The 20,503-nt window shown below is 40.6% G+C and overlaps 1 protein-coding gene across 10 annotated transcripts in view; it reads left to right on the top strand.

The window, feature by feature from the left end:
• Positions 1 to 20,503, top strand: part of GREB1L (growth regulation by estrogen in breast cancer 1 like) — a 78,021-nt gene that overhangs the window by 43,882 nt on the left and 13,636 nt on the right. For all 10 annotated transcript variants that reach the window (XM_017738243.1, XM_008636815.2, XM_017738240.1 and 7 more), the window contains 13 exons: positions 234 to 362; positions 938 to 1,072; positions 2,998 to 3,195; positions 3,971 to 4,151; positions 5,579 to 5,771; positions 7,137 to 7,270; positions 9,337 to 9,676; positions 12,668 to 12,783; positions 13,141 to 13,385; positions 14,410 to 14,972; positions 15,430 to 15,532; positions 18,403 to 18,558; positions 18,768 to 18,907. In XM_017738243.1, the coding sequence (XP_017593732.1) occupies positions 234 to 362; positions 938 to 1,072; positions 2,998 to 3,195; positions 3,971 to 4,151; positions 5,579 to 5,771; positions 7,137 to 7,270; positions 9,337 to 9,676; positions 12,668 to 12,783; positions 13,141 to 13,385; positions 14,410 to 14,972; positions 15,430 to 15,532; positions 18,403 to 18,558; positions 18,768 to 18,907 (2,633 nt within the window). The remainder of the gene's footprint in view (positions 1 to 233; positions 363 to 937; positions 1,073 to 2,997; positions 3,196 to 3,970; positions 4,152 to 5,578; positions 5,772 to 7,136; positions 7,271 to 9,336; positions 9,677 to 12,667; positions 12,784 to 13,140; positions 13,386 to 14,409; positions 14,973 to 15,429; positions 15,533 to 18,402; positions 18,559 to 18,767; positions 18,908 to 20,503) is intronic.

Below are 20,503 nucleotides of genomic sequence, written 5' to 3'. Positions count from 1 at the left end.
AGTATGCAAAATGATATGCAATAGCAAAGAACCTGCTAAAATTAGTTATATCAACTAATTCTCCAGTCACTAGTGAAGTAGACTTGAGAGACTGCTCTCCCTGTCTACTGGGTAAAGGCAGTGGAGATCCATGATTGAAGATCAGAGTGCCCCACACTTCTAAGATGTGAAGGTTGTGTTGACAGTAAACTGTATTAAGGTTTGCTCTCACTCTTTTCCCCTCCCTTCTCCAGGTCAGTATCAATCTCGGGCACTTGCAGAGAGCATGCTCACCACCAGTGAATTTTTAAAAGAGATCAGTTATGAGCTCATCACAGGGAAAGTTAGTTTCCTGGCATCGCATTTCAAGAATACATCTTTAGGTAAGTGATTCTAAGAAACAGAAGTTCTAGCAAAGACAGTCATGTCTTCAGGGTTGGTGTATCTCCTGTTCAGCACTTAAAATGCACATGGATACATCTCTGCTCTCTTCATTGAGAGGCACTCTGTTCTTCTCTCCATTCCTTGTGTCTGGAAGAGAGCTTGTCTCCTTCACCTGTGCAGTGGCAGTTCATAACCCTCCAGCAAAACATTTTTAACACTGTTAAATGTAATGGCAGGGCACTCATAAGTACACAAATGTTTTCTAGTTTGCACCTCCAGCAAGGTTTTAGAGGTTGTTTTATAGCGTGTTTCTTTGTAATCATCAGATGTCACCAGTAGCTGTAAAGCCACAGAGCTGAAATTATACAACTGTGGTTCCTTTTTTTTTTCTATTAATCCAACTGGTAAATCAGTAGATAAAAATATTCTCCCTCTCTCTCTTCCCTGTATCTCCAGCCCCTTGCCCCAGTGCAGATTTGACATCAGCTATGTGAGAACATGGGTGTATGTAATATTTGATGTCGTTTGTCTGAAATGGTTTCCAGATAATTTGGTGTTGCTAATTCCTATCTAGGTGATGATTTGGACAAGCTGCTGGAGAAGATGCTACAGCAGCGAGGGGAAAGTGTCATTATTCCTTTTAATGGAGATGTTAGTGAGTGTGTGTCATCTCAGGAGGCAATTGCCATGGTTTCTACACAAGAACCAGGTAATTTTTTTACATGCAAGATACGGAATAAGTGTTAAATGTCAAATTTAAATGTCAAAATGCATACACCTCGGAAGAATCTGAGGACACATTTGCAGTCAGTGTGCCAACCTTAGAATACTAATACTGCCAGCTAAGTGTAGCAATACAGCAGTTTCTGAGACAGAAAATCTCTGTAATAACCCTCAGCAACTTTTTTCCCCTGATGTTTTTCTATTTTCTAAGCTAAAACATGTGATTTTCTGTTAGGCATCAGGCCAAGCAGAGAAGATGTTTCTTTGTAACACTGGCAGCGTGGATTCATCTCATCTTTTTTGCACCGAGGAAAGGAATGTAACCTTGAGTTTAAGGCAGAGGGGAATTGTGTTCTCCTGATTTCCTCAGGTGTCCTCCTGCCTGGTAATATGCATTAGAGACTTGTGCTCTGAGGCTTAAACTTTTAGGGAATGTGTTTTCAGATCTTGGACTGAAAGTGCCTGGCAAGTGTAATCCGTAATTTGTTGATCTGAGATGTGTCTTATTCAGCATAATGTGATAAGATGCTTAGGTGCAAAAGATAAGCTAGGATTTCCTGTCTAAAATTGCTAATTTCCAGAATTATTTAGCTATTCAGAGTTCTAAACATACTTTCCCTTTCATATCACAATAACAACAAAAGATACATTGAGCTGTTGTGAACACTGAGATTCTTTCAGGTCTAGTAGCAAAGCAAATTCAGCCTCTGGTAAAGCTTTTTTCTGTGAATGAAAGGTATGCTCTTAGTTCATTTTAGTTAACTTAAATTCATCAGTTTGGTGTTATATCTGAATGAAGGCAAAATGGTTCATTGTCTCCACATGGATCGGGAGATCCAACTAGAAGGGCTGCCAGGCACTTTGTTCTGGCACCCTCAGGAGTACAAGTCCAAGTCTTGAGCTTCCTCAGGGGGTTAATTTGAAGGGAGAATAATCTTTAGATTCTGGGGGTTTTTGTCTACTTACTGTGTGCTTTTTTTTAAACCTTCATATTTTCTCAAACAATTATTCTGAGATCATTTTGTCTTTAACATATGGCTGTACAGTGGTTGAAGCTATTGAGAAACTGCCTGAATAAAAAAAATAAAGAAGTAAGTCTCCTAGGCAGTGAGAGAGAGACCTTTCTTCCATAGCAGATCTACTGAAATGGACACTGAGGCACATTTGGACAGGAGATAAGCACGTGTGTGTGCACACACACACAAACATGTCCCTGTATAAAACCAACACAGTAGAAAAAATGCCATAAACAAAAACTGTAATACCATTATAGGATTTAATCTGATAATCTGCAAGTTGAAAATACTCAGTGGTTAATGAAGCATGGGTTGTTGGACATAGAATTTACTTAATGGAAATACTGAAATGGAACCTGCTTTTTATTTTGAGGAAATATGAGTGCTCTGGTCAGTCTATCAGTTCTCTGCATTTAGTGTTACACAGAGGTTTATAAAGTCTCAATAAATCTGTTTCAGGAGAACATTAGAGCTCTGTACCTCTCTCTCTCTGCTCTTTTTATCTATGTACACATGCACATCTTTATATATATACGTGCATGCATATTATGTATGTGTTGGTTCATTTAACAGAACGCATTTCACTGTGCTGGCATTGAGGTTTCCTTGGGTTGCACTGTTAAAAATCCTTAAAACACTTAGGGCATTTTAAAAAATGGACAGTGCTGTACTTGAGGTCATCTGATATATTACCACATTTTGATCAAAGAAAGAAAGTTGGCATTTGTGATCTGGACCCATCTCTCCAGAGTGTTGAGATTTGTTCTGGTGAGTGATTTTTTTTCCTGGTAATAGAGGGTAGGCAGTTTGGAGGGTAATGTTCTGCTGGGGGGGTGGGAAAGTAAACATGTCTCTTGTTGTGTTTTGTTTTCTTTTTCAAACAAACACACTCTAGATTTGGATGTTGATACCTTCCACATTTACCAGCCACAGCTCACAGTTGCCAGAAAGCTCTTGTCCCAGGTTTGTGCTATAGCAGACAGTGGCAATCAGAGCCTGGATCTGGGCCACTTCAGTAAGGTGGACTTCATCGTAATAGTGCCCCGTTCAGAAGTCCTTGTGCAGCAGACCCTTCAACGGATTCGACAGTCAGGTAAAAGGGAGGGGAGGGGAAATGGACTGATAAACCAGAGTATGTGGTGTGATTACATCATTACTGGTATAAGGGGAAATGTAAGTTGCTCCAACATATCTTTTGTCCTCATGGTTTTTGTTTTATTTTACTTTTTTTAAAAATAGTTTTACAAAATCATTAAGACCCTGGAAAATACATAATTGACCCACACTTCAGAGTAGTTTATTCCCACTTCTTTAATTCAAATGACGTTCAGATATAGATTGCACCATGCTTACTTTATGAATATGACAGCAATACATCTTTACAAAGACTAGTTGTATTGACACAAATGTTGAAGCAGAGCATGAAAAATATGATATGATACTAGTGAGAATCAATTTTATATAAATTAATGGTTTTTGCAAAAGAAAGGTCAGGATAACTTTTTCTGACTCAAACAACGTATTAGCTTAATGTGGGCAAGTTTGGCCTGGGATCATGGAACACAGCCAATTGAGTGCTGTTTTGGAAATCTTTGTGGAAGCCTGATTTTTTTTCCCCCGCTTTTTGATAATGTGAGAAGTTTTTGAAAGGTCTTCAGGCACTTTTTGCAGGAAATCAAGAAACCAAGAAGCACATTTTTGCCTCCATTGTGAGAGAAATTGCATTTGGATAATCATCTTTGTACTGGGGCCTATCAGTGGTTTGGCTAAGTCCTGACATTGGCGGACAAGCCACAACTTCCCAATGACCGTCCATTTTTGGATGCACTCAAAGGAAAAGATTTTTGTTGTATTCTTCTTTTTGACAGGTGTGCTTGTGGACTTGGGCCTAGAAGACAATGGAACAGCATATCAGAGAGCTGAGAAATACGTGGTTCGGTTGGACAATGAGATCCAAACTAAATTTGAAGTTTTCATGAGGCGAGTGAAGCAGAACCCCTACACGCTCTTCGTGCTGGTTCATGACAATGCTCACGTGGATTTAACAAGGTAGCTGCTTCAATCTGCTGAAGGAAAACCATCCTCTCCCAGCATCTTTCCATTAGGTTTTTCAAAAGGCTTACCATCTTAGACACCTATTGCTTTCTCTAGGCATTTTTAAGGCATTTTGTGCCTTACAATCAGAAATAATCTCTTTTAGTTGCCCATGATATTTGTTAACTAACTAATTCTGATTCAGCTGAAGGTAGGTGAGACTAGTTTCAGGTTTTTAGATGCCTAACAGGACTGTTTTGAGGGTTACATGCTATGGTGCTGAAATTGAGGGGAAAATGCTGAATTTTGCAACTTTCTTTGTTCTTCTTGTCTTTTTTTCCTATTTGTCTCCTTTTTCTGTACTCAAACCCAAATGTCTCCAATGTTCACAAGCTGATTGTGCTTTAGTTCATATTTTTATCCCTGATAATTACGTTGTTTGTGATATGAGAAAGCTTACAGACATTTAAGTCTGCATCATGTGAAAGATGCCATAGCTGCTGTAAGAAAAGAGTTTGAAAAAACAGCTATATTGAATTTGAACAGCTTTAGGTCTAAACGCAACACGTACATACGTGCAAAAACATCTCTTCACACTGAATCAAAAACTTCACCTTGAAAGAAGAAAGAAATAAGTAAAGCTGATTATTCTGCTCTTGTTCCATGAATAAACTAAGGAGAATAATCTTAATGTGGTCTAAGCATGGTGTGTAAGGTTGTGGGATTCATTTCAACATCAGAAATAATGAAAAGTGTCTCTGTCCATGGCAGAGGGGTTGGAAATAGATGGTGTTTAAGATCCCTTCCAACTCAAACCATTCTATGGTTCTGTAATAAAATACTTTCCTTGAAGGACAGCTGAAAATAGACAAAAGCAACATTATTTCTACCTGGTCTTCCCCATCACATTTTTGTTATTGTCTTTGCTATACTTTGAATTTGGAATTGCTGAATATATGGAAGTGAAGGCAATGCCAGGAGCTGGAAATCAGAACATCAGCAGACTTTCAGGTCTTCTCCCCAGCCTTTTACAGATTTGTTGTTTCAGTTGGGAAAAGCCATTGGATTTTGTAAAATTGCTACTGTGTCCTATGCCCACAGTTCATGGAACAGTGCTTCCTAATGAGAGGGATTTCATCAGCTTTGGCTTATTTTTGGTTTCCTCCATCTGATTCTTTTTTTAATTGTCACACTGATCCACCTTCTCACTGTCAACAGATTTTAATCCTTTATTTAGGTGTTTGTTGTTTTTCCTTGTTCTCCTGAGTTTACCCACAGAGAACAGTCAAATGTTTTTTGAAGTCTTTTACGTTTCCAAAGAGATTTTTTTGAGCTATGATTCTCTGTGTCATGGTCATTTAGAGATTTTTGTGCAGGAAGAGAATAATCCATTGAATTTCAGGATGTCAGTAAGGCAATTCTTTGCATTCTTATTTCTGCAGTGCCATTTCAAGTTCCCTGTCACATGGTGAGCCTAATCATGGTCTGGCTGATAGAGTTATTAATTGCAGGGAGGTGCTTGAAGCATTCAACCTCCTTGTTCTTCAGGTCAGCTCTTTTCCTTATGCCCTGCAAACGCAGCAGTCCAGGATCAGCTCTAGCAATGAGGTACATTGGATACAATCTGACACTGTGGTAAGTGTTTAACTGTTAATTTTAACTGTGAATTTTAATGTGGAATTCACACCTAACAGAATCTATAAAGTGTCTGTGTTAGGAGGCAGCTCTTCCTCTGCTGGAGTTTATTCTCTCAGATTCCAGATGGACAGCCCTGGGATACTGATGGTAGAGGTAGCATTGGTATTTAGGACCAGGAATTACACATTTTTCTTTGTCCAGTCATGCACAATGAGAAACTACTTTCTGTGCTCTGGTCAGACAAAGCTATGTAGACATGCCATAAAGCTCCAGAGCTGGCTTTCCCTTTTCAAGCAGTCTGAATTTTGACTGTAAGTTATATGTCACATAGCCTGTCAAGTCTGTTCATTACTTTCCCAGTCATAATTAAAGTCATGTGCTAGGTGAACAAGTTTTGGTATAGTGGGTGCAGAGGAAAAATCCTTTTGGATATCCTCCACTATTAACTTTTTTCATCGTTTCAGCCAGCTGATTCTGAAAACATTTTGGATAAACCTGCTTAAAAATAGCATTTGCTCCTATTACTTGTTTGGTATATTTATATCAGATTTGATTTAGTTTCTGCAAAGTGTCTTAATGTGGGAGCTGTAGAAAACAGTTAATGTAAAATGAGGGAGTTTGCTTTTTGGTTGATTGTTAATATAAACCATGTGGTGACCTTCTGTATTATGGTCTAGACAATTTTTTATTTCCCAAAAGTAAAAAAATTAACAACTTTCAGTCTTCTGATTAAAAGTATAACCCACAAAAAAAGGGGAGACTGTAGATGATTAATTACATTCCTAGAGATTACTGCTGATGTAAATGAACTGGAGAACAAACTGTGCTCCCATCAAAGGCTTACGAAATTTGAAACACAAATATTCTGCCTTTCTGATAGCTGTATGCAGATTTATATTCTAACCAAAAAATTCTTAACTTCTGGTTTCCGTTAGAAAAGTATGTAGACTCTGACGATCAAGAACAACTTTGGAAATTAATAGTCCTTCTCTTTTCAGAATAGAACCTGAAATAGAAATGAGATGACAGATGTCAGTAGATATAAAGCCAGAGACAGGGAGTCAGAAAATAATTAGCAGGATTCTAGAAGCCCCCTGCAGTCACAGGTAGAGGTATACTGAAAAATTTTTAAGGACCTACACCTATCTTTCCTAGCTGTAGGCAAATAATAAGTTAAGTAAAAAACAATATATATTTTATTGTATTCATTGAAATAAATAAATAGCGTCACTTTGGGAGAATGGATAAAAAGAAAGGATTCTTTGGTTTGGAAAGTGCTTTCCACTTATTTTTTAAAATGACACAAAAAATAGAAATTCGTTCCAGTTTTCCTTACATTTTTGCTGTTTGTGTGTGAAACAGGGTGACACAGCAAGTGAAGACAAGTTATACTTTGGTTTGAATGAATACAGCAAATCCCTCCAGTGGGGTGTCACAAGTCCCCTTTTGAGATGTGATGAAACCTTTGAAAAAATGGTCAACACACTTTTAGAAAGGTAAATAATAACATGGAAGCTTCGGATTCTGCCCAGCTGGGGTCTTAAGGATACATCTTTATGAGCCCCATTACGGGCAATGAAGACATGATGACCTTTGATGTTGATCTTGAAATACATGAAGTATGTGCAGTTTTATTTTTGTAACAAATTTAGTGCAGTTGAAGAAGGCAGTGGATATCCTTCATTTGTTTTTAGAAGAGATCAGGCCCATCCAGCAGCAATCTGGGCTCAGCTGTGCTGCTCTCTTCTTTTGGCTCAGCCCTCACTAAACTCAGAAGGTACCAGAGGTTAGGTACCTCACCAGTTCTGGTGTCTCTCTTGGTGGTGGTGAGAGACATTGTTTCAAAAAGGTCATTTTTGTTATTTCGGTAGTTGGCCATGGTTTTGGTTCCTGCAGCTCAGAGCCTGTTAGTACCTTGCAGCTGCCTGAAGAAGCCACTGTCATGGCACATATCCAAGATACAATTAAATGTGCCCATTACAGGAATGAAGGGAATACTGTCATTTTCAGCAATGGGGAGTTAATCTCCTCTGTGTATCAGCAGGACAGATCCCTTATAGCACTTCAAATAATAGTTCTCATGTTTTCATATTTACTAGAACAGGATTGTTCTGTGTTCAGTACTGTGTTTTCTGTTTTAATTAGGTCAGTTGTAATAGTTGTAAATGTATCTGTATTTATGAAGTGAAATTCAATATCAAATGTGTTAAATTAGCAACACTGATAATTAAGTACATAATTAATACTTAATATTTGTTATTATCTACAAATACACAGTAATAATTAGGTCAGTTTCCTAGGCTTCTCCTGTTCTTTCTGGTCAAATCCAATGGAAGAGATAGTGGTCATTATCACTCACTTTCTGTTAAAATGTGGGTGGGAAAAAGGATGAAGGAGGATTTATGTATGTGTAAATAATCATATGAGATTAGGATAAGACTAGAAATTGATGGCAGGTGAACCTCTCTACCTTAGAGCCAGGTGAATCTCTGCCTTGGAGCCAGGATATGTTTTTGTGTCACAGTTTATCAATTTAGCCTCTGTTTTCAAGAAACTGGGCTATTCTGTCTGGGTAGGTGAGCCATTCAAACTTAAAATCTCAAAACATTGCAGACATTTGTGTATTATAAGAAAGGCTCCATTTGTTTTAGTAGTGGAAGTGCAGCTGGCACTTTTATGGCAGGAAGAGTAAAAAAGTGTTTTAAAAACTTACTGATTTAATGAGTGGCTTATGGTATCCAGAACAAACTACTGTATCTACTGGTTAAACACAACCCCAAAACTTTCTTTAAATGGATGTCATATTGTCTATTAGATTACTCAAGAAAGAGACAAGAGAGATGTGGAACTTCTAGTTATTTTAATTATTTGGACTTGCATGGCACAAGACCAGCACTGAAGGCGTAATAGTGTAGTGTTTTTCTGTACTATGGTGGCAAGTGAACTCACAGGAAAAGTCTAGAAATTGAGTGGGGTTTTTTGCTTGAGTTGGTTTTAATTTTTTTTTCTTAGCATTTTACTTCATATTTGTTGTCACTGCATATAGCTGTAATGAAAGAAAAGATGTTGGCTATGTAAATTAAAAGGCAAAATGGAAGTTCAGATTTGGCTCAGAGCCAGCAATTCCTATTGGTAAGTCCAGCTTTTGGCTGAGAAGTTGAGAGGTGTGAAATTATGAAGTACTTCTCCCAGAAACCACTTGAAGCCTCAATGGTCCTCAAGTTTGTAAAAGAAAGAGCTTGTGTAAAGCAAAGCAATTATTAGCATGTGCTCTTGGAATCAATCGGATCTGAGGTGTTCCTTATCTCCATCATCAAAGATCTTTAGCTGAAATTTTGGACCAGATGAGGGTAACAGAAGTTTATCTTTCCTGTTACTTGACTTGGGCCAAGTGCAGAGGATTTTTGTTCAAAACTTTTGTCTATGAAAATGGAAGGCTTCATTCTTTGAGCACTACTGGGGAAAATAAGCACTTCTTTACCATGCAGTGCTGTGTTTTGGCTGATTTTTGGACATTACTGTGATTTTGCATGTGCTAATGCAGAACTGTGTCTCCCCCAAGGTACCCCCGGTTGCACAGCATGGTGATCCGCTGCTACCTTCTCATTCAGCAGTATTCCCAAGCTCTGATGGCCCTCACCACCATGGCCTCTCTGAGGGATCACAGCACACCTGAAACTCTCAGCATAATGGATGACCTTATCACTTCTCCAGGAAAGGATAAGAATGGCTGTGGCCACATGCTCGTCATTCGGGTGCCATCAGTGCAGCTGGCCATGCTGGCCAAAGAGAGGTTACAGGAAGTAAGGGACAAGTTGGGGCTGCAGTATCGTTTTGAGATCCTCCTTGGGAATCCTGCCTCAGAGCTCACTGTTGCGAAACACTTTGTGACACGGCTGAAGGTTAGCAGAAACTGAATGTTTGTTGGTGTGCTCACTGTAGCCATTGGCTGCTGTCGTTGTTTTGTGTTTATTCCCACTTGTTTTGAGGTTAATTATGCTCTAGGGAAAGGGCATGTGTTCTGTATCTGTCGCTGTGAATGCATTTCTGTACGTTGAGTATAAATGATAGACTTGGAACAAACCTGAATTGTTACTGGTCCATGAAGTCAAACACCAGCTGTTATCTCACTTCCTAAAGTTTAATAAAAGCATGCATCAGAGAGGGTTCATCTCTAAAAGCAGAGCTCAGATCTCTGTAGGCAAACTAATTATTTCCACCAACTTGTCTGTCTGTCTAGTGTATCTGTTGTCTGCTCTGTCCATCCATCTTCTGCCCTTCTGATAACTGGTAAAGTATGCTGTTTGTCACAGATTTCTTTCCTCAACCCCCTGCATGCTGAAAGCCTGAAGAGGCTGCATGCATATATGCCTAGCATATATGCCCCAGCCTAAACCTTTGCATGGATTTACAAGAGCATGGTTCAAGTAGCCAAACCCAGTTGCTGAATTGACCTCACTACATTAAACAAAGGGGTGATGGGTTGCCTGCCTTAGGCAGCAGTCTGAAAGTAATACTGGTTATTACTGATCTGTCCTGATCCTTGCTCTAAGTCTCACAGAGAGATTAATTCTCTGCTTCTATTATGAGTTATTCAGTGTATTCAAAACCACAGAGAAGAGGAATGAATTTTGTGAGCCTTTCTGAAAGAGCCTGTCTATGGCCAAAAGCAGATAAAATGTCCTTTAAAGAAGCTATGACTCTTGCTTCTGAAACTTTATCTGCAGAAGGAGAGAGAAGAAAGTAGTCATGAATGAGAAAACAGCATGTGAGATAGCAGCTCTGTGCTGGTGGCTTTTTTTGGATAGGCATTAATTCCAACCCTAAATCATTCTAGGTTGAGTCCTGTGAGGGCTTCTTAACAGTGCTTTGCATAATGGGTTGCAGCCCTTACACAGTGCTGAAGCAGCGTGTGAGACCTTTAGAGCAGATCAGGATTGACTGTGGAGCTGTTGCAGGTCTGGAATAGAGAAATTTTATCAGGTAGAGAGTGAAAAACCTTCTAAATAATTCTTCCTATTCCTCTCTCCAAAACATAAGGTGCTGGTTTGGACTAAACAAAGCTGTAGGATTCTGGATTTGTTTCTTTTCTTGCAGGTTACTAGAAGAAAAGCCCTCAAATCTGAACCATGCATGTGAAGGGAGTGAGGAGAGGAATTCAGTTGCCCAAATATAAGCCTGTAGTGTCTTTTTAGGTGGGGTGTCCCAGTAGTATTTCAGAATGATAAAGGCCACCCATGGGGCTTGTGCTGTGCTACCATGCCTGTTAGTCTGGTGCCTGGGGTAACACAAGATTTCTGACATGGTATGAGCATGTATTTGGGGAACTGATTCCCATTATAAAATTCATCAGCCATGCTACCCCTGAGCCTAGCTTATTGCAGACAATTTTGATTTAGTCTCCGTGCTGCTTGGCATTTGGTCTGACATTAGGTGGAGTACTGAAGCTGGACTAGAGCCAGTGGAGAGCTGATTGTTGGCTGCTTGCACTAAGAGCACCCCAACCCTTTTTTTGATGTGTGTGTGGGGAGAGAGCAATATGAGGCTACTGAGTGCTTTCTGGTGAGGCTGAGGCTCAAAACGTGGTCCCACCAATAAATACTCTTGGTTGCAGGAAGGATGAGAACTCATCATGACCGTTTTCAGAGGCAGGGAGGGAAACTTTATAGGCGTTAGTGAACCCAGCTGAATAGTTTGACTTAACCTAGCCTCTCTCTCAGATGGCATTAGCAGGGTGTGTGGTGCCACAGCAGGGCAGGGAGGGTGGGCAGCTGTCTCTGCAGTGCTGGTGGCTGGACTGTTCCCCTCTCTCAGACAAGTCTGCTGGTCAGCCAGACCAGCCAGACAGGTCATTCTTCTCCATCAGGGAGCCAGAGGTACAGAATGAAACAAGAGTTGGAAGACAATTTAAATAACTATTTTACTGACCAGGGATGCTGTCGTGGCATAGCCTTTAAATTACCAAGAATCAAACTGTTTGGGAGACATTCAGAAGTGAGGAGCCCTGAGGGCTGCACCTCTCTGCTGTTCCTGAGTAAGACGGTCAAGAAATACATCTTCTGGATGCAAGTTTACAGCTCAAAGCCTCAGGCTCTCATTCTTTTTAGGTCCTTATGCTAGCGAAAAGAAAATCAAGGGAAATCAAAGGAAAAATTGTCTTCCCGTATTTCACCTTCTAGTCACGCACTGTCACAGAAACTTCTGTCGTTGGAGAGGCAGGGGTAAACACAGCTGGACTAACCTTGTTGAGCCAGAAATTCTCTCTGCTGCTAAGGCTGCTTTACCAAGCCATTAGATACTGCTAGGTAATTGGAGAAAAAGGTTTTTTCAGTAAGCTCTGCTGAACTAGGGGAACTGAAGCGTGTAAGAACATGGGACTGATGCTACCAGCCTTTCCAGTGCTAAGGGAAAATGGTGCAGTTTGTGGTCTTGGGCCTTGATAGACTGTAGGTAAGGAGTTCTTTCAGGTGGAATTACCTCCAGGGAAAGGTGAAATGTGTTTCTTTCACGTAATCTTTCGTTGTATAAAATAATTAAACAAGGTTCATTGGTCCATTTTCGTACTCCACTTGAAAGTCTTACTTTAGCTTTACATTAATTATCTTTTCATCTGTGCCAAACTGAACTCATCGACTGCTTTTTTCTCTGACAGACCACACTAATGCCACACCAGGTGAATGTTTCCAACACTGAATAACATATGCTTTGTCTTTGCATTTACTGCTTGGCTACCAGAACACAAATGCATGCCTGTACCCAAGGTCTCCTTCCTGTTGGCCATTGAGTAAGCGAGCCCTATATACAAAGCAAAAGCAGGAACTGATGAAAAAAGAAAACAGGTGAAGATATAGAAGATGTCATTGAGGTGTGACTGGAATATTCTCTGTTCACAGGCTTGGAGGGGCAATGAGCAGGATGACTGGATTCCTCGCACCTATCAGGATCTGGAAGGTCTACCTTGCATTGTTATTCTAACTGGCAAAGACCCTCTGGGAGAGACTTTCCCCAGGTGCTGTTCTTACTCTTTCAATATGACTGCTCTCTAACATGTTTACATAGGTGGGGTTTGATACCATCTGGCTGTCTTTTCACAAAAGGAGTGTATTTTTGAAGATTTTAGTTAGGGACCATTTAAAGTTTTGGGAAGTGCAATTTGTGAAAAGTCATGCTACTGTACTGGATGGGTCAGCACATGTCTGTGTGAAGCACCAAGGAGCATAACTTTGTGTTGAATATTTTAAAATAATTCTATATGTACGGGCTAACAAAATTGTTCGTGAATATTTAGTAAGCAATAAAGATAGGGAGTATTCTTCAAAGTCAGAGAAAACAAAAACTTCTCTTCTTTTTGTGTTGGCTTTTCCAGGTCATTGAAATACTGTGACCTTCGACTAATTGACTCCAGCTACTTAACTCGTACTGCGTTAGAGCAAGAAGTAGGCCTGGCATGCTGCTACGTCTCCAAGGAGGCAATTCGAGGGCCTATTGTAGCTCTTGACCTCAGTGAGAAGGAGCAGGAGAAGGCAAATGGTAGTGAGAATGACTCTGACGAGCTGCTTATAGACTTGGATCGGCCCCAGAGCAACAGCAGCGCTGTCACTGGAACCTCAGGTCGGTTATTCTGCTGTTGGTCTGAAAAACAAGTCTTTATTCCTGTGTCATTGGAGTTTGGATGCAAACAGTGAGATGTTTTCTCAAATGTGGGCTGCTTAGCTGTATGCAGCTGCAGGCTAGACAATGAAATGTTAGTTTCAGATTCTTCACACAGTGAGCAATTTTCCTGTCTAGTGCTAAAAGGAGATGGTGTTTCAGTGGGAGGGATGGTATGCCATAGCTAAGCGTCCCTTGTGATTTTAATTTTTAAACTTACATTCCACATTTGTTGCTAGCTTTATTCAGCGATCCTGAAAAGATCTTAAAAATCAAAGCAAAAAAGGCTAGTATAAAATATAAAATAGAAAAATGCTCTGTAACTCCGGGAATACCTATGGACGAGGACGGATATTTGCCTCCTTGCCAAGACCAACAGAATGATTGGGTCTTGCCCTACCTCTTCAGGCATCAGTGAAGCCTCACCTCCCACCAAGCCTTCCCTTTGCATTCTGCAGACACTTCTGGGTCCTTCTTTTTGTTTCCCTATGAGTTTGAGGCATTAAGACAGCTGAACTGGGTCTTTGGTATGCACCAGGTCTTCCCATACACTAACTAAACCTGACTGGTATGGAAAAGAGGACATAGAGCAGTTCATGTCCAAGTTGCAGTGAAATAAATGCTCTGTTGTTCATAGAAAGGAAGATGCAATTGATCTGTGTATACAGTGGTTTGTTAAATTTGACTTTCAGAAAACGTGCCATCAAATTCCAAATCCTAAATGGGAAATGATGGCTAGAACACAGAGATTAGGGTTGAACACTTGGAGCTTGCACCCTGTTGCAGCAGGGTGTTTGCCTCTCCAGTCAAAGGGACAGACAGATGTAAATGATTTCTTTTTACGTGGTGAAACACTGACCTAAGCCACAGCAGCTCTCACTGAACAGAAGTATTTGTATGTTAGGATTGTAGCATAGATCAAATGAATTCATGGTTTTCTTGTGTCAGTCAGTAACTTTTCATGGCCTGCTTTTTGTTTTCCCAGGTTCCCTGGCTGACAATGGTGTGAGCTCCTCAAGTGCCGCAGACAAGTCTCAGAAGCAGGCACCATCCCTTAACTTCCAGACTGTGGCACACAGCTCAGTAGATGAGGGAACTTACTCCAGTTTTACAGCCAGAGAGACCCTGAAACAGGAGTGTGACTCGCTGGGTAACCAGATGGCAAGCAGCACCACTCCCAAACTCTCCTCACTGTCTTCAGTCTCTCAGACCTTTCAGTGGCCTGCCCAGTCAGCCAAGGACAGCAAGGCCCTCCGTGTGGCACTGCCACGCATCGTCATCCTGTCCAAAGCTGCATACTGCCTCCTGAGCTCACAGAAAAATGGGAACTTGCCTTCCTCCTCTTCCCTCCTGCCTCATGCTGACGTGTCTTGGCTGAGCTCTCTGAGGCCTCTGCTTCACAAGGACATGAGCAGTGAAGAGCAGTCTCTGTACTACAGGCAGTGGACAACAGCCCGACAGCACCACGCGGACTTCAGCAATCAGGCTGAGGCGTCTGGCACCAGGACTTTTCACCCCAGGAGGCTGCTTTTGACAGGACCACCACAAGTAAGAGCACAGCTCCTTCCTCTTGCAGCAACCTGAGAGGGCCAAGTTTGCAGTGATGTGTTTTCAGGTTAAAAATCTGAAGTCAAATTTTAAGACCAAGTCCACGCTGAAGGTGGTAAGGAGAGGATGGGTGATGCCTTATGTCATGTTTTAGCCTAAATGAAACACATGTGGATGGCACTGGGCATAACATTGCCATGAGCACATCAGGAGAGAAGCAGTTACCACTGCTGATCTCCCTGCATACAAAAGTGACACAGGCTGTGGCCAGGTTGTGCTCAGAGACCAATTTAGTCAAAGTGTTTTCAGCATAGTGGGCAATATTACATCTTGCAGTGTTTTCAGGCAGAGCTGAACACAGAGCTTTGGGGTAAGCCCAGAGGCATTTATCTCAAGTTCACCCTTCCATAGTAATAGTTTGGGTTGGCATTTAGACTTCTTTCCATCTCTGGCTCAGGTCGGAAAGACTGGTTCCTACTTGCAGTTCCTAAGGATTCTCTTCCGCATGCTGATCCGGTTGCTGGAAGTAGATGTGTATGATGAAGAAGAGATTAATACCAGTAAGTATTTAGTCAGCATTCTTAAAATGTATCATAAAGAACCTATGTTATATATTATTCAGCAAGGAAGTTTTTAGGCTCGCTAAAAAACTATGAATTACACCTACTACGTGTCCTCTCCATTGGTGTGTAGCTAGACTTACTCTAGGTGTCTGCATATATTTCAATATAGATTAATAAAAAAGTAAACTTTATAATGGGCTTATCTGAGAACTACTAAATGTATTTTGGATTGATGCTTTTGTATAGCACTCAAATGAAAGTGTGCACAAAGCTGTAAATGGCAAACATCTGCCCATGTATTCTCTTCTTGTGGGTTTTTAAGTGCTGGCTGCTTTTAAGCAGACGGAACATTTAAGAACATTTTGTTCCTGGCTGAAACGTAACTATTATTTACGTTTATTTATAAGTTATATAACAACTTTCAGTTAGGCTGTCTCCTGTCTGCAGTTTGCAGGTTTTATGCTGAGGATAAAGGGGAACGGGATCCTCTTTTGATTTGTGCTCCTTTGTCAGGTCTCACAAGATCCATTAACTGCTGTGGCAGGACTTTGCCTTGAGAAGAGCAAAACCTTTTAAAAATTAGTCGTCTTCATGGTGTTCTTTACATCTCATGACCATTAGACTGACATACTGAGAATGTAGTTTTTGTCAAACCTTTGAAAAGACTGATTTATATTTCTGTTCATACAGTGCTATGAAATTAAAAAAAAAAAAAGAAAGGAAAAAGAGAAATATTTTCATTTGATTTGGAGCTTTGGAGGCAGTTATTCCCTCATTATTTGAACTAAAGTACCTCAGAAACTTAGGATGAAATATCACAATGTAAGAGATGTTCTGCATCATGCTGACTGGCCTGTTGAGATCACAGCAATGTGTCACACCCCTGCCAGGAATGCATGGAACTTCAGCACAAGAGCAGTTTGGGTTTGGATGGGGTTTTTGGTTGTGGCTTTTTTGCTCCCACTACTTCTGTTGGAATGCTTCTCCAGAGCACTAGTGTTCTCATTATTTAAAATAATACTTTATTCTCCAACCCAAATATGTTTCTGTCCATTTTATACACATTCTCTTTGGGACCAAAAAACATACTAATTTAGATTAAAATACTTTTTCTCTTCTTTGGACTGATCAGGCAGCTATCTTACCTCCTCTTCAGCATTCATCTAGGTAGACGACTGTGTCTTCTTACAGGATCCTCACAAATTACAGGCTCTTCATTCTCCTTGTCAGTTTGGTACTTTGGCCTGCACATCTATTTTCAGTTTATCCTTCTGGTGCATCGGTGAGCAGAACTGAATGTTTAACCAACCCAGCCTACAACAGCTCATGTATTCCCCCACCCCCACTGAAAGCCCCATGATTGATGAACCTGTAACTGCCTTTTCCATTCTCCCTTTTCACTGGCTTTGATGCTTAGCTTGTACTCCAAGGTTCCTCAGCAACTCAGTCATTTCCAACCAAGGTGCTCCCAACCTGCTGCAGAAATGCTGTTATTAGTCCTTGATTGTACATATGACTCACATTTTTTTCTGTTAAATATCACCAAGTTTTTGTTGCTACAGTGTTCGAGGGCGTTGAATTCTTTCCAGCTATCTTTGATTCCTTCTCCATGTTGACAGTGACTCTTAGCAGTTGACAGTGACTCTAAGCAAACTTAAGCCAATTTTTGGTTTAAGCTGGTGACATAAGTGAGGATATTAAACAGTGTGTCCCTCTACCAACCTTTTAACTTCATTGGTAATCTCACCTGCCTTAATGCTTACCATGTTACATGCTGCCATCTTCTGTTTAGTCAACTCTTTCGATTTACAGACCATTCCCTCTCTCCATTTTCTTCAGCTGTATTAATAATTTGTCCTATAGAACCATACTAGAGTCCAGAAGGATAAGATTCAGCGCATGTCCTTTGTTCAGAGAAATAGGTGTTTCATAGCCATATAAAGTAACACAGGATTTCTTTAGTCAACTTATATTGCATTTTATCCCATTTTTCATTTAATTAATTATTTCCTTCACCCTCTCCAAATTTTGAATATTACCATGCTCAAAGTAATGGACTCAGAGCTCTGTAGATTACTGTCTCTCTTCTTGCATCAGGGTAGGGTGAGCATGTGCTTGTCCGTAGACCCAACCTTCATTTCACCTGAATTCACTTTTCTAAAATCATTAACGTCAGTTACACACCTACTTTCTTGTGTTCTTCCATCTCATTTTGATCTGAATTGACTCATGTTCAAGCTGCATTCCAAGTTGTTTTCTTTGGCTAGTGTTTTCTACCATTCCCATTGCTTAAACTTGATTTTCTACTTGAGACTTATCTCTGTTGGATCAAAGCAATAGAGTTTCATTTGATCCTTGCTGGCCACATCCCATTCTGTAATAGGAGTGTGTCTTTTACTGCCTTTATCATGTACCACCAGCTACTAGTTCATAAATACATACAGCCTCTTTTTCCATGCTTTCATCCTTCTGCCTTTGGATACTTTTGCTTCTCATTTACCCAATGCTCTTCATTCCATCACAGAGAGGCTCAAAACTACACCTGTGCCTTCTGCACAAGTAGGACCATTCATCCGAGCATTTATGCTTAAACCAGAGTGAGTTATACCTCAGCAGCATGATGAGGAACAGAGCAGAAAGATACCTAGGAGGTCCCTTCACCTGCACGCAGTTTCTAAGGAGTAACCATGTCTTTGAAATGGCTCCGTGTGGATTGTAATTTCACTGGTAACATTTTTGACACTCAAAGATGTTGCTTTGTGTGTGTGTGCCTGTGTGAGTTCAAGTGCAACTGGAAAGCAGCAACCATCACGTAAACATAATTTGGTGTGTATCTGATTCTGCTTACCTGAAGTGTGTTGTTGCAGATCATACTGAACACAGTGAAATTACTCAGTCTAGCAACGACCACTGGCCAGACATTGAGATCTTCAGCAAAATATCTTTTGACCTGAGTGTACATGATCCTAAGTACAGAAATATAAGTCCTGTATACACAGAACAACTCTCAAGAGTGAAACAAGGTAAGTAATATGTAGAAATTTTTAGGAATACTTTCCTACAAAGAATCAGTTTTTATTGGTTTGTTTGAACATGAGTTCGCAAGAACCTTTAGTCTCCAAAATTATATGGAACAAAACAATTTGTGTGTTCTGTACAGTTTTTACCAGGATCACAATCTCTGTTTTTTAACACTCCTAAAATTTCTGTTACTTCTTTTCTTTGTGCACAGAAACAAGCAAAGAAACAAAATCAGAGGAACCTAAGAAAAGGGAGACCGTGTCCATGATGCTGACTAAATATGCAGCTTACAATACCTTCCATCACTGTGAGCAGTGCCATCAGTACATGGACATTAATCCTGCTGCACAGGTTGGTGTCAAGGTCCAAGGGTAAACAGTATCCTTGGTATTTTATTGTGGTCCCTCCAGGCATACTGCCCTCATCTCAGGATTCATGCTTTCACCTTCCCCGAGATGGAATTGTTTAATTCTTCCATTCTCAGGGGAGATATTGAGCTACAGTCCCAGGAGCATCAACTGTGTCTGCCACATTCTGAATGAGCAGTTTTCCTCTGCAGCTGCCTCTGGCAAAGAGTGAATATTGTGATTAGTTGTCTGAAGCCAAAGCATTATTCAGCCTGCCCAGAGGGTTTGCAGTGTCTCATGGGAAAAGACTTTAAAAATTAAGAGAAATGCTTGTCTTACCTAAATTCCAGCCATCCACACCTGTGATGGGAGATGGCAAGGCCTACTTCTTCCCCCCTTTGTTCGTAACTGTGCATCCTTCTCAGCAGTAGCTTATGAGTCACTGGACAGAAATGAACATTTTAATCTGTTTAGTTAAAAAACTTTTAGTTTCTAAAGCAAACAGTTATGCTCACAGGAGACTGGCAAGTAAGATTATTCCTGGTTAATAGCTCACACATTATTTCTTAACCGCTACCAGCAGTTTACCTGGAAGTTTCTTATCTCAAATCATTCCTTCCTTGCTCGCTAATGTTTTCTAACAGCTTGCTATTAAGATATGGCAGTGTAGACACCCCGACCTGGCAGTGCACAATGCCAGTTCCCTCAAAGCATCACCAGCAGGTCTGATCTAAACCTCATGCTTCATTAAGTCCATTGACAGAAGCAAATCCTCCCCAGGGACATCTGTTGTTCCCTCCACTCATATTTGTGCTTGTGGTCAAATATAACTAGTAGTAATAAATATAAACATCTACTTGTATGTGCCAGTGTGAGCTGTGTATATAGAATTAAGATAATTAAGCTCAGGGAAATTACACTTTCAGAGGAGAGTCATTGGATAGCAAACATTATGAAGGGAGAGAGAGTCTTAAATGCTTTAGCAGAACCTAAATAAAGTCCCTTGCATTTTCCATCGTAGGCTAATTATTTCAATTTTTAGCAAAAATTATAGGAAGCTCATTTGTAAGTGATTTGACTTTGTAGTAAGACAGATGCTGTTACAGTGGGGAGTACTGCAACACGCGTATCAGACAACGAGGGCCGTGGAAAAGAAATAGATATGGACTGATTCTTGCTAGATGTTTCAGAGATGTTTATTTCTCCAGCCGCATGGCCGGGGCTCTGCTGAGGAACTGCTCAATCACGGGACCCGAGGGTCCTTTGCCCGCACAGGGAAACACAAAGCAATCAATGGGGAACGAGGCTGAGCAGGGGCTACGGAAACCTTGTGTCCCCCCCCCAGGGCCCCTCTCCCAGGACCACATGGCAGGGGGGAGGAGTCCCAACACTTCACCCATTTAATTTTAACAAAAAGAGATTTAAAAGTTAACATTGAAAACAACTGGATAAACATGAGATTATAAGGACAGTTTCAAAACAAAACAAGCCACCCTCCTGAGTCTTTAAATGTCCAAACAGATTCTCTGGAACATCTTAAGGCTGACAGAAGGGAGACAGGACTCTCCGAGCATGCTTTGTGGGGAAACTGAGGCAGGAG

The sequence above is a fragment of the Corvus brachyrhynchos genome, unplaced genomic scaffold (genome assembly GCF_000691975.1).
Source record: "Corvus brachyrhynchos isolate BGI_N302 unplaced genomic scaffold, ASM69197v1 scaffold106, whole genome shotgun sequence".
NCBI classification, from domain to species: domain Eukaryota; kingdom Metazoa; phylum Chordata; class Aves; order Passeriformes; family Corvidae; genus Corvus; species Corvus brachyrhynchos.
This window is presented reverse-complemented; position numbering and strand designations above follow the sequence as displayed.